The sequence below is a fragment of the Brachycentrus maculatus genome, unplaced genomic scaffold (assembly GCF_059751285.1).
Source record: "Brachycentrus maculatus isolate JH-2025_06_01 unplaced genomic scaffold, ASM5975128v1 h1tg000104l, whole genome shotgun sequence".
In the NCBI taxonomy this organism is placed as follows: domain Eukaryota; kingdom Metazoa; phylum Arthropoda; class Insecta; order Trichoptera; family Brachycentridae; genus Brachycentrus; species Brachycentrus maculatus.
In genome coordinates, this window is record NW_028280858.1 from 801,505 (window position 1) to 815,979 (window position 14,475).

A 14,475-nucleotide genomic window follows, 5' to 3' on the forward strand; every position below is an offset into this window, starting at 1 on the left:
TTGTTTAAATAATACTTAGTGGTGATACATAAGCCATGATATTAATATTAATTAAGCAATTTTTATTTAAAACCAAGTACCTACATATTTTCACATATGGATTTAGCAATTATTATTATTTTGTTTAGGTTAATTTTTGAGAACTAAGTACCTACTTCAAATGATATTTTGGAAACGCTTCGTTCACCTTTACGACAGCGAAAAGAAATCTTCAAAAAATACAAAAAAAAACATTAAAAAAACGGAAATAGGTGAGCTTTTAATATTGTTTGTTGCAGTATCCTCTCTTAAAGTCTCTTAAGATATCGTTCAAAATTATTCTTCTGTTTTAATCTAAAGGATTTTTTTTTAATTAAGCTGAGTAGATTTTTTTTTTATTTGAAATGTTCTTGTTTAAATTCGTTTGTGTTGACGATGGCGGATTTTAGCGTTTTTATTTCAATAAATTCATATTATCATTTCGAAAAAAAATAAGAACGCATAATAGCTGCTGTATTATTTATTGAAGGTACTGTGCCATGTTTCTAATACCAGCTATTTGTATATAATATTTTTCGTATTAAAAAAGGTACTAAGACGTCTATATCACTCTCCTGTAATGTGGTAATTCAGCAGATCAGATCATATTCGTAGAATGTGTCGCTGTATATATTCCCAGATATGCTAAAGGATTCACACAAGATGTTGTTGTTAACACGTGTGTGGTATATAAAACTGCACCATCACCAATTCATACGTCACGACAGTTCCAGCTATCTGTAATTGAAACAAAAAGTCAGTTATGTAACTTGTTAATCTAAATGCAGTCTGGGTTTTTCCAAAATGGCCATTACATTTAATCAGAATAGAGCAGCTGGGAGATTCGGAGATTAATTAATTACTCATTTAAAAAAAAAAGTTAAAAACTCACTGTTAGTATCAGATTTCTGGTTATATAGAAGCAATTCAGGCCGGTGAGAGCGACTGTTTCTGTTGTCACATTATCGATGAATCTTTGGACCTGGTTTCAAAAAGTCAATCTAATTTAAAAACTATCAATTTTAACGTTGATTTCAAAAGAAATGCTTTAAATATTTTATTTTATTTGTTCGGGAATTGTACAGCTTTACATTTTAAAAAGTATATAATAAAAAATAGTTACATTAACAGTAAAAAACATTATCAAAAACAGTTACATTAATAAAAATACAGCCAATTAAACAATTCCACATTTATGTTATAATAACTATTAAAACATTAATTACCGTGGGTATACTGGCAAAAAATGTTAACTTTAAAATCCCTGTTTGAATAATCCCTGATATTTAAAGCTTTGAGCCTTAATTAAAATACTCGCTATTAAACTTAAAGTTGAATTTAGTTTTAAACCACATACACATATATAATATTTCAAAATACTATGTGTATTTTGCCAGTTTTGAAAACTTTATAATACTGCATCATTAAGTCAAAATTGCTTATTTTCGAGTTAACGTTTTTTGCCTGTACATCCACAATATTTACGTACTAAGAACTAAAATGTATTTCTTTTAAATTTAATTTTAACGTGATAAATACCACTATTCTTAAAATCTATTATGACACGTGTTTCGATGCATTGCGCATTATTTTCAAACACCGTATGACGTATACAATGTTTGATGCAAATGATGCGGAATGCATCGCAACACATGTCACAATCGATTTAAATAAACAGTAGTATTCACCAAGTAAAACATATATTAAATAAAGATAGATATTACCAAACTGACTGCCGAATCATTTAATAAATAAATAAAAATATTAATAACTTTACTTTAAAAGATTTCTTGTCCACCTTTAAATATGAATATTTTTAATTGGGTCTACATCCAGTATACTTGTCATATTTCTTTATTGATATTCAATAAATAAAGTAACGTTACAACGACGTACCAACGAGTTCATTCGCCAGGAACTACACTTGGATGGCTTGTCTCTGGCCAATGTTACGGATTCTCCATTTCTTTGGACACGTTGCGCGTGGCAGTGAGGATAGCCTGGAACAACTGTTGTGATCGGTAGCCTGGAGGGAAAGAGAAGGAGAGGAATATCCCCCACACGATGGATCAATTAAGTTAAGGCAGCAGCAGGCACCTCGGTGGTTGGAGCGCTACGTGCAGCACAGTCAAGGGATAACTGGAGAAGAGGCATTTCTTCCACAAGGGGCACAACCCTCAGTAATGAAGAATAAGACGGAGAAGAAGAAATAAAATAAAACAATATATTTTTTTAACCTCAATGTTGTAAAATCTCGGCGCAACGTAGAAAAGGGCGGCAAGGGGCTGCCGGGAGGCACAATTCAGGCGGGAAACAAACATGGCCACCGCCAAAAAGCGCACCACAAGGAAACTGAACGAGAATACGAAGTATATGCTTCCCATCAAACCAGCCAGCAATCTGGAATAAATACAATCAATGAAGAAGGTCGTCTATTAAGGATTCAGTCAATCTGATAATGTCATAAAACTGTATTGGAGACGTTAACTGACTAGTTTGACGTTTTAATCGCTCTTGATTAAACCTTTAACTTACCCCTCTTCGGTCAACCAACACGAATTCGGATCGACTTCATTCCTGGCTCTGAAAAGATAATATTTCAATATAAAAATAAATCATGACTTTTTGTCAACTTAATTTGTAATGTGTAATTAATTTCTAATACATTTCTAATAATCTAATGTTGTGGGCATATTGAGTGTTTTATTTTGATCAAATGTGTGATTATTTCCTATTATATCTGATTAACAAGTATAGTACATTTTAGGTTATTTCTAAACCTTATCCACACCTAATGGTGCATAGAGCACTGCATCGTATAGATGATTTACTATACAATATAGCCAGTGTAGCCCTCTGTAGCTTGCGTAAGAAGTTACCTACCCATAAGAAATCTTCCCTAAACACCGTGTTAATCAAAGTCTTAATACTCCAATAAGTCTAAAATCATGAATTATAATTCCTAATTTTGCTAGCGGACAGAAAACTAAGTTGCAATAAATCGTATATTGGACCTTAAGTATGAAAGATTAATAATTTCTGTTAACATTGGTGACGTACTTCAGCATATGAAATAGTTGTCTGCAGATGATGTAAAGATTCTGGGTGAAAGACAAGAGGATGATCTGGTTGATCGCCTCGTCTATCTTCTTTACGAGTTGACATAAGTGCGCATACTCGTTGCGTGCAGCGCGCCAAAAGTGCTCAGAGAAATCCTAAAAATCATTATCATTATTATTTTTCATTGCTAACAATTAATGTTTTATCTGACATCGATATGTTCAAACGTTGGTGTTGAGTTCCTAGATAGCGAGGGTTTTTGCCTAGAATTTCACTCATGAATTACATTTGATTATAGTAACTTTAAACATAAAGAGCAAATCCACTCCCGAGTAGGCATAGGCTATGAAACTTATAAAGTTGAAGCCTGAGTAGGGACATGATAAACGGTGTTGCATAAGCCGTAGCTAGATTTCAGAGTCACTTTGACATTAGGTAATTTAAAAAAAGTTGAGTTTCAAAATAATTGCCTTCCTCGATAGTGTGTAGTATCTGATTTACTTCTCAGCCCTTCTGACGATCATGGATATATGCAGGGGCGAGCACAAAGTTTTTAATGCAGACTGTAAGAAAACTAGTAACTATGACATTGAAAGCTTTTAAATATAAATTCACAATGAAATCGGAATACAATTTTGTTTCACATTTCCTATAATTATCGCAAATTATTTCAAAACAAACAAAAAAATGCTTTGCAAGAGGTCTGTCAGTAGGCAAGATGCTTTTGTATCAGACCGCGGAATGCGATGTGACAACTTTCAATGTAAGAAATCTATGTATTTATAGAAATGAAGAAACTTGCAATAAACAGCTACGTTCATTCAAATCTCAAAGCCGTAAAATTGTATATTTTATCGCTGAAAGATAACTAAGAAAACGCTTTATTTTATTTTTATAGTTAAATACGCACTTTTTTATTTAATTTTTGAAAATATATTTAATATGGTTGCAAGTTTTTTTTTAAATTAAATTAAATTTCTACTCATCTCTACTTTACAATCTTAAAATTAATTACGCTGTTCTCTCCAATAAAGAGACTAAGCTCTTGTGCTTGGAAAGGGACACGTTTTTCACTATGTTAATATTTCCACAGAAGAAGTCTAGGTATTTATAGGGCCTTCTTTCCCGTGCGAGTTCTCGACACATCTATGGTTAAGTTGAATAAGCATTTTATTTAGCACAGACCTTCATGAAATGTTTGTAAGATTTTTCCATAATTCCTACCTATCCGTCACTTTCGCTCCTGCCATTATTTTTTCTGTTAAAATAAGGTACTGCTTATATTCCTGTACGAAATATACAAAACCAATATATATTTGTAATTTACCCAATTCAAAGATTATTTTCTTGTAATACATGTTTTTTTTCAAACCCTTATCCGCACCCCAATGGTGCATAGGGCACTGCATCATATAAACGGAGTGTTATCTTGTTCGTTAACACATGAAGGAAAGGTGATCAGCCCTCCGCTTCAGGTACCAGTCCAGGGTAGTGTTGAATAAATATAAGAGTGAAAAAATCACCTATATTTATTTGTTTCCCCCTGGGAATCGAACCCGGGCCCTCTAGAACGGTACCTGAGCGTGCTGACCATTACACTATGGAGGCGGACTCTTGTTATACATGGGAAAACTTAATAAATGCTCGAATTCTTGTCAATTCAAACTGCATAGTTTTCGAAAATCTGCAAAATGATAGTTCATACCTTTCCTAAAGATGAGTCCAAGATCTTATTGAGATTCTCAAAACTATTTGCCAACCCGAATCCGATTAGCATAACAAACACATCCATGAAATTCCAAATGAAGGTTGCTGACAAGTTCATAATCTGCAAAACACAAGTTTCACTAATCTTAAAAGGTAATTTGGAGATAGTTTTTATTCAGATTTTTTTGGGTGGGATCAAATTCACAAATCTGGGTTTCTCCACTTACAAGTTATTTTTAACATGTTCACATCTCAACATAGATGAAGAAGAATATGAAAGTCTGTTTATTTACAGGGCTTATGACCTATATCATAGGCTGGTCAAGTGATCACTTTACACACGTGTAACATTCACCTGTAACAAACCCATGATGGACACTACCTAAATTTGGGACCCACGATGGACACTACTTAAACTCATACATATATCATAAATCTCATATCGCTTTATGTCTGGGTTCACGGCAGCATCGATGGTTGGTTTGGGATAGCATTTATTTAGCAGAGACCCTTTAATTTGGATTTATGCAAAGATCCATGCTAGCAGACGCCTGAAAACATGATTCGCAAACTTTATCCAGCTTATAATGTGACCGTTGTTTTACATAAGGTACTTTATGGGTAGAATGGTAAATAATACAGGTGTGTAGAGTGATCACTTAACTATGATAGGTCATAAGCCCTGTAAATACCCAGACTTCCATATTCTGTACATTAATTGATTCGGCTGTCACATTTTGGTAAAATCTATCCTTTTTTATTCAAGTTTTACTTAGAAATAGTGGTATTTACTATGTAAAACGTAGATAAAAAATTCCATATTCTTCTTGATCCATATTGAGATGTCTTTATTAATCAAATTTTACTGAACTTTTGTTGCATAAAGGTAGATGTATCATTTAAATTTATACCTGAAGGATGAAGGCCTTCCAGTGAGCGTAATCGGTCCAAAGGAATACTTGGGGGAAAGCTGAAATATAATGTCCAACCAAAACTGGGTGTATCTTGTCACAACCGTAGGCATTCGCGATCCCAGACAGTATGCATGTCGTGTGCTCCACTAAAACAGATCATTTCGAGCAATAATACGTGTTTTAGTTTTAAAAAATTGTAAATGTTTTGTTTTTATAATGGTCAATACACAAAACTCAATTGGGTTATTATCAACTATCCATTGGGATATTTTTAAAGATGCTGTCTACTTTGTTACTTGTTTCGGCGATTACGACTGAACCACTGAACCTAATGGAATGAATTTTCTACTTATACCAAAAAAATCAAAAACAAAAAATTAAAAATAAAAAAATAATTCAAAATTCCCAACCCTAATGTATGAAAGTGAAGCATAGAGTTGACAAAAAAATTATGAAAGACTGAATGCAGTCGAAATGCGATCTCTCAGACGAATGTGCGGCAAAACGATGTATAATGGATGTTCGAATGGTGAAATAATGACGGAATGCAAAACTGAGATAAACATTATCGATAAAATTAAGAAAGGTGTGTTAAGATGGTTTGGACACGTGGAACGAATGAGGAAAGGATGGTAAAACACATTTACGAAGCAAATGTAGTAGGAAAAAGGAGCAGAGGAAGACGTAGAAAAACTTGGCATAATCACGTATGTCAAATGCTTGAAAGTGGTCAGGTCAGGAGTCGAATTAATCGGCGGGTATGTGTGAAGAGATTCATGAATGTGTAAGAGGCGAATAAAGTTTGCAGAGACAGGGTGGTGTGGCGTTCTGTTCTCTCTGCCTACCCCTATAGCGAAGCAGCGTGATGGTTAGTTAGTAGTTATTTCTGTTGAATACAATTAAACATTTATTAATATAGATGAAATTCATTACTTTTTACTAAACTAACCTAATGCGGAGAACAGTATGACAAAAGAAAGAAGCCTAAGTCTCGTTCTTAGAGAATACTCATCGTTATGTAATTTGATAGGGCGCGGAGTCTGGGCGGATATTCCTTCGACCCTGGCTATCTCCCGCCCTAGTTCTGCCCACCGCAGGGAGAGACGCAGGAACAAAACCTGGACAAGGAAACTGCTGCCGTAGAAAACTAGCATTCCTGAAAAAAATTACACATGTAAAATAATGACGTGTCGTGCCTTTTTTAAGCATATACAATAAATAGTGGACATAAAATGAAGAAGAATATGAAAGTCTGGACATTTACGGGGTTTACAACCGTCACAGGCTGGTTTAAGTGATCATTTTACACACGTGTAACATTCACCAATTCTACCCATGATAGTTTTCCTAACCCGGTTAAATTTCAACAGGATTTCTGAATACGGATATTGAAATACTTGAAGAACACTCACTTTAAGAAGTAAAAGAATGCAACATAAGTTCAGGAAAACCACTCAGCAGCTCAGCTTAACTTTTTCAGGAAAAGTATGGAATACAGCTGAGTGGAAAAATAACAATTGACGGAGGCTTTTGCATACAAAGCGATTCTTACAATGAAAATAATTCAGCAACACAAATAATTACATTTTTGACATCTCAACATAGATGAAGAAGAATATGGAAGTCTAGGCATTTACAGGGATTACGATCGTCATCGGCTTGGTTAAGTGATTATTTTATACACGTGTAACATTCACCAATTCTACCCACGATTTCGCATAGTGTGTGCCGCGGCACACTGGTGTACCGTGGTGATTAGTTAGTGTGCCGCGGAAAAAAACGTCTAGTTTTGTGAAAATAACACACCTACAAATAGCTGAAAGCTATACGAGCGAGGCGGTTTGTTGCACGAAGAGAGTGCGAATTGGTTATTATTTTATTATTTTGTTATTTTTATTTTTTGTTGTTTTCTTATTGTTTTTATTTTATTAAAAGTAAAAGAGGTAATGAGGGGATCCCGAGGGGTGGGGACGAAGTGTCGGCCTCTGTCCGTACATCCTCCTCCTCCCCCTCATTAATTGAATAGAGCAATATTTATTTCTTCAGAAATATTTTGAAGATTTTCCTCTATGTGCAGCTGACAGAGAGTCCCTCAGGACTCTATAACTGCTGCGGGTGGATGGTGGGCTCAGATTCCAAAAAAAAAAAAAGTGCGAATTGGGATTTCGACTCTGACTGGGCCTAATAAAAAAATAAAATAAAAAAGAAAACGCCTGCGGACGATCAACGTAGAGGTGAAAGCAGCCTTATCAACGATTGCTCAAATTTTATCACCTGTGCTCAGTTAAATAGCCTCACAATCGCATCAAACATCATATGTTACATATGTTTTCAGAATTTATTAATTTTAATAATAAATAAATTAAATAAACATCGTTTTTTTCTTTAGTGTACCTCCAAAATTCTTCATTTGACAGGTGTACCTTGAATAGGAAAATGTTTGCGGTACACTGTGCTAGACAAGTTGATCGCTGTATAATTTTTAACCTGACAAGCTAGTGATATAGTCATTTCTAGTAAAAAGGCGTCCCTTTATTTATTTGTTTTTAGCGTCGCAAATTGTAACATTTGTATATCTTCCAATCTATAATCTCCCTCTCCTAGGATTGTTATATTGTAAAATAAAGCCACTGTTTTTTTCACTGAATTTATTATAAACATTAATACGTGTGAGTGGGGTTTAAGATTTTTTGTGTTTATTATTTTTATATTACCTGCGTTATCGACACTGAATCCCACGCGTATCATGAAAACGAAGGAGAGAATTGATAAAAAGGCTCCACCAGTCATAAACACTGCGCAGTACCCCATTCTCCAACTTTTCCATTTGAATCTGCAATATAATTCAAACATAAAAAATATAAATTTAAGTATTTAAGAACTTCTAAGTTGATCATTTACACGAATTCTTGAGAGCCCAAATTTTTATTATTCACGATGAAAGCATAAAAACAACATCCCTAAATTAGGTAAATTTAGTAAAATAATTTAGTGAATATTATTTCTTCTTCTTCTTTTAACCCTTATCGTACCCAATGGTGCATAGGGCACTGCATTGTATTGACACAGTGATGTCTTGATCGTTATTTATATGAAGGCAAGGTGATCACTCATGCACTTCAGGGACTAGTCCAGGGTAATATGAAATAAATATTACAGTATAAAATCACTAATGTTTATTTTCACCCTCCCTGGAAATCGAACCCGGGACCTCCAGCACGGTAGCTTAACACGCTTACTATTACGCTACGGAGGCGGAGGTGGTGAATATTACAGAGTGTATAAAGTGATTGCTCAAACCAGATAATGACAAGTCGCAAGCCCCGTAAAAAATACAGACTTTTATATTCTTCAAAACATCTTCATCTATGAATGAAATTCTTGATAGAAATAATAATTTATACACAATATCATGCGAGTGACACAAGTGCATATCTCTGCTTCCGATCTAAAAGAGATAGATTATTATGGCAAATTACGGCGCGCGGCGTGAGAAACGAATTTCAATAACGGATAATTGTTTCGCTTACTTTCAAAATCCGCCAGAACCAATTTTATAAGATTTTAAAATAAATACTCTATTGGAATGCCAATTGTGGGTTTTATTGTTTAAAATATTTATATGCTTGAAAACCCTGATAAAAATACTTAAAAACAGCGTTGTATTTCAAATTCCGCTGTATTTATGAAACTTGCCTTCTGACCCATATCGGTCAAACAGAGAGCGGGGATAGGTCAAAAATTAAGATGATGTCACTATCGGCTTGTGTCTCGTGTTTTTTTTTTTAAATTGTGAAAATTGGGAAAACTCTCTATTTCATAAGATTTTATCTAAAGATAGACAAATCTTTGAAACACAAATGTTACCCGGAGAATTTAGCATTTTTTGTAAAATTGACTTACATGGATCTGGCGCATTTTGAAAGTGGGCGACACAATTATTGCATTTAAATTGCGTCCTTATGTAATTTAAAAGATTAAAGTTAATGATCTGGAAATCTGAAATATAATTTGAAATTAAATAGGCATTTTTTGCTGCAGAAGTAATTTTGAAGGTTAAACCCTTTAGACCGGAACCCATTGAAATATTTATTTTGGTACATATTTTTTACATCCAAGTATATTTTGTAATACTTTAAATTAATGGGAATGTTCAGGATTACGGACCTAGCACTGGTTGGTTTGATAAATCACTTTGTACACTTGTGTAACGTTCACCATTCTGCCCATATGTCTATTATTGAACACCCATAATGCATTGATTTTTGAGAGTTAAGGCCATACTTGCAAATATAGAATTCAGTAAGCGATCGGCTGCGCGAGGAGCCACACGTCTCTTCGTGTCCATTTTTTTTAAATATACATATATGGTAATTTTTTTTTTTTATGTATTTATATAAATTTAATTATGTATTTTTTAAACGCCTTACTTTTTAAGAACTCTTATATTTCCAAAATTTATTTCGAAGAAAAACTTATTATTTCAGTATAAAAACGGTGTTTCAAGCGAAAAAATCAATTATGTTAAATGTTACCTGAGTTTGAAGAAAATTATGTTACAATTCATCGTATATTGGGCCTTAATAATAATTCAAAATAAAACTAATTTTTATTCCTTAAGTAAGAATTTATCGTAAAATTAATACTGATGATAATACTACTTTTTGAACCCCCTTGGATTTCCATTAAGCACGATATAATATTATAGAAGAAATTTCTGAGTAAAGAAAACGAAAAACTTTGGTACTCAAGTTTCCCCAATACTTAAAACAGAAATTTCATGTGAATTTGAACAAAATAATTTTTTTTTCTGACCTCAAAAACGACGCGTCGTCTCCCATGACCCCAATAACAGGCATGATCCCGAAACACTGGCCAAGAGCCAAAATCGGTCCGATTGCTCTATGAAAAGAATCCTCATTTTTTCCATGACTGTCTGGAGTGCACAAATCGATGAGAACTCCTTGCGTTGTAAGACAAACTTCTGAAAAGTGTAACATCTAGCTGAATTAAAATGTCATTTTATCATGACACGTCATCGTAACAATAAAATCGAGTTATCGGGTCGGGAATCGAATGTTACAATTTTATAACAGCATTGCAGACACGCCACGAAGGTGTTTACATTATTTCCCTATTATTTTTCAACAAAAAACAATAAAAGCTTTCATTTGTATATCGTAGTCATACAGGAGAAAGAGGCCAAGTGTATTTTTTACAAAAACATGAATATTGACTCTTTGATATCTTACTAGCTTAATATTGCCCTGAAAAAAATCCCAAAGCATTTTGAACTTTGAAGTATAATACGAGTATATGGACTTGTTAAAAATGACTAATTGCATTGAGGTTTATTTTTTTGGCAAGCAAAAGTGACTCTGACTTTCCTAAACATTTAACGTTTTGGTAGTTGGTCACTTTCTCCTGTACGACTACGATATGTACATCAATCATTATACAAAACATTTTGAGTGTGTGCAAATACTTCGCAAATCTGGATTATCTCCACATAGGAGTTATTTTTTACATTTTTGATATCTCAACATAGATGAAGAAGAATATGGAAGTCTGGGCATAAAAATAAATAAGATAATAAGTTAAATAACCACATAAATAAATAAAAATAATAAAATAAAATACGTATCGTACTTACCGTCCCATAAAATAGTTCCATTCCGATTTATTTCCTCGTTTTTTTCCTGTACCAAAATTATTGACCTGCGAAAACACAAGATTCGTCGTCAAATAAAACTACTAAAAAAAAAAACGATTATGCAAACATGAGTAATAAAAAAAAAAAAATAAACAAAAACAAAAAGCTGGATTGTATTTTATCCTTAATTAAGTACAGTAAGTAAATAAAAAACGTTGGCACAAAAAACGCGCTTAGAGTGTCAGAAATGCAGACTCTAAGAAGCATATCAGGCAAGAGATAGAATGAGAAACGCCAGGATCAGGGAAACGCGAGATCGGAGATGTCGTTAGGTGGGGAAGGCAACGTAGGAGACAATGGTTTGCGCATGTGAGGAGAATGGAATTATCCAGACTCGCCCACATCACACTGTACGGCCAACCCCATGATAGACGACTCCCGGGCAGACCACCAAAGAGATGGATCGATAGCTGGGAATCAAATTTGCAGGAGGCTAATTTCTCTTAAAAACAGGCCACAAGGCCTACACCAAGAAGAAGAAGATGTAAATAATGTAAATATCCTCGGCACGTGAAAACTCAGTGAGGGCACATCATTGTCATATCGCTCACTCCTTTCAAGAATTTTTCTTTTTACTGTGCAACAGATCTTTTTAGGTAAATCCTAAAGGTTTTTTCTCCATTTGAAAAATACTTAGTATGTTTAAAAAAATAATTAAACAATACCTTTTCTTCAAAATGCGGGTAAATATTAAGTTTAAAATATGCCGCTTTTGCTGGGATATAGTACATTTTCTGGGCATTCCGAAAACATGCACAACTGAAAATAGACAATTTTTGATTTATGACGTTCTTGAAAGGAGTGAGCGATATGTAATTTGTAATTATGTGTATGATGAAAAATAAATCAATTTCGTGTAAGTCCCTCTCCAAGGACAATACGGCTGTCCAAACTTAAAACACAGTAAGGGACATTTTTTTGTAGTAGGTACCTACGTTTTTTTTTGCATTTTTGGACTAAGTAGAATCCACTTATGTATTAATTTTAAATCAAACACAGATTTTTTGAGTCTACTTAGTTGTATTTTATTATTTTCTAAAGTAAGCCTTTTTTTAATATCCAAACCTGTTCGATTTGAGTTTGTTTTTATTGAAATTGATGTCACTAATATCGTTTTTCTTATTATCAAGAGCTGATACAATTCTTTGTTTAATTTTAAATAAATCCATTTTAAGAATCCCAAGGCTAAAAACATAAAAATATATAATTATTTCAATATATTTATAATCGTTAATGTGTATTTGAATGAAATGTTGATAAAAGGAAAACGATAATGATATTTTCAAAATGGAGTAAATATTTGAGCGATGTTTCTGTTTAAAACCACAGGTGATAATGATGGATGAAAACTATTATGTTCATCGTCCGAAACATTTAAAAAATTGATTTTCTTGTTGTTTTTAAATGTATGATATAAAAATATGCTAACACAAATTTTATCAGGGTTAATTTTTAATTGGTCGTTTAAATATTCATGTACCTCTTTCGACGGGCGACGTTTATACACCTACAAGTGAATTTAGGACGATAGCAATGCCTATATGTTATACGCCTCAATTTTTTTTCGGATGGTAAAAATGTCAATGTGTCTTTTTTATAAATCTCATTAATATTACTTATACCCGGCGATGCGTAGCTGTGACTAAGTGTGGTTAAGTGAAAAATAAAACAGAAATCACACATTTCTAATATATTTAATTTCACAATGCTCGTGAAGGAATGAAAATATTAAAATGTATGAAACATGCAAAAAAATATTTTGGGGTCAAGGGATCTTGCATCCCTTATGTCACTGCGACCATATTAGGTCTATTGTGACCTCCCTCTGTATCACAGCTCACTCCCAAGACCTACATGAGTCATGTAACTCACGACCTGTCTTGGTGGTAGGAGCTTCATCTTCTCGGAGTCCAGTAGAGGTCCTCCAAGGATGTGACTTCGTTTGCGAGCGAGTGCGTTACAATTATATAGAATGTGGATTGGCGTTTCGTTCTGCATACCGGGAAATCATGAAGTCTAATTTTTGTCATGTGTTTCCTCAATCTGCAGTGAAGAATCGAACAATACATGCAATCGAAAAGAATAAAAAATTTTAGTGGAAGCAGCTGTCAAGAAGCATGCTGTTAAACATTTTTTAGTACAGCTGCTACTTTTTAACAGATGGCGCTGCCAATTCGATCATACCTGTTTTTATTAATAATATTTTTTAAATATCACAGATAGAAAAATACCTGTCACAGGTGAATAAATACACGCGCATATTGGATAGAACGTTGTGTCAAAATTTCAAAGCAATCCCTGAATTGATTAAGGTACTTTTTTGAACTAGCGAATATGTACATTTTGATTTTTTAAATATTTTATAACCATTAGGGGGTACCATAATATACCTTTTTCTTCTGTAAATTACACAAAATATGAAGAAAAAATATTGAAATTGTATATATTTACAATAGAAACAGTGTTTTAGACCCAGAACAAATATTTTTTACTGTTGGTTTAAAAGGAAAATGTTCTTTAAAAAAATCATTTCAAATTTGACTATCTCATGTTTTTTTCATTTATTATTTCATAATTTCCAATACACCAATTATTTATTATTTATTTCATAATACACCATTTATTTATTATCTTCCCTTGGCATGTCAATCAAAAGTAAATTCTTTGAAACAACAAAAACTTAAACATTTTGATAATTTTCTCAATTTCTAATAGCTTTTTAAGTATTTATGTGTCGAATTACGCTTGAAAGATTAATAGTTTTCGAATTGATGATAATCGCAAGTGTGCTGTAAGGATTTCTATCATAATTGGTGCCCAAACGCAATTAATAGCACTTTTATGTTGAAATATAAATTCAGCAAACTATAGCTTTATTAAATTTAATTATAGTTTTAATACTTGTAGATTTTATGTACCTATTGTTGAATTATCACGATGGGGTGTTTTCTTGACAAGACATTCGGTAGTATTATTATTTTCTCATTAATCATTTAAATTCAAAACAAACACACTAATATTGTGACGTCGTAGTGTGACGTCAGTGCGCGTAAACAGAAGGAT

General features: G+C 33.2%; 1 protein-coding gene across 1 annotated transcript; it reads right to left on the minus strand.

The window, feature by feature from the left end:
* Positions 1-514: 514 nt before the first annotated feature.
* On the minus strand, positions 515-11,505 carry LOC148310211 (gustatory receptor 5a for trehalose-like). Its single transcript, XM_088258874.1, has 11 exons — positions 11,353-11,505; positions 10,515-10,683; positions 8,414-8,532; positions 6,649-6,855; positions 5,697-5,845; positions 4,784-4,906; positions 3,079-3,233; positions 2,554-2,601; positions 2,256-2,418; positions 911-1,000; positions 515-756 (listed from the first exon to the last, which is right to left on the minus strand). The coding sequence occupies exons 2-11, from the start codon at positions 10,556-10,558 to the stop codon at positions 691-693; spliced, it is 1,164 nt and encodes a 387-aa protein (XP_088115000.1). The 5' UTR covers positions 10,559-10,683; positions 11,353-11,505; the 3' UTR covers positions 515-690.
* Positions 11,506-14,475: the final 2,970 nt, after the last annotated feature.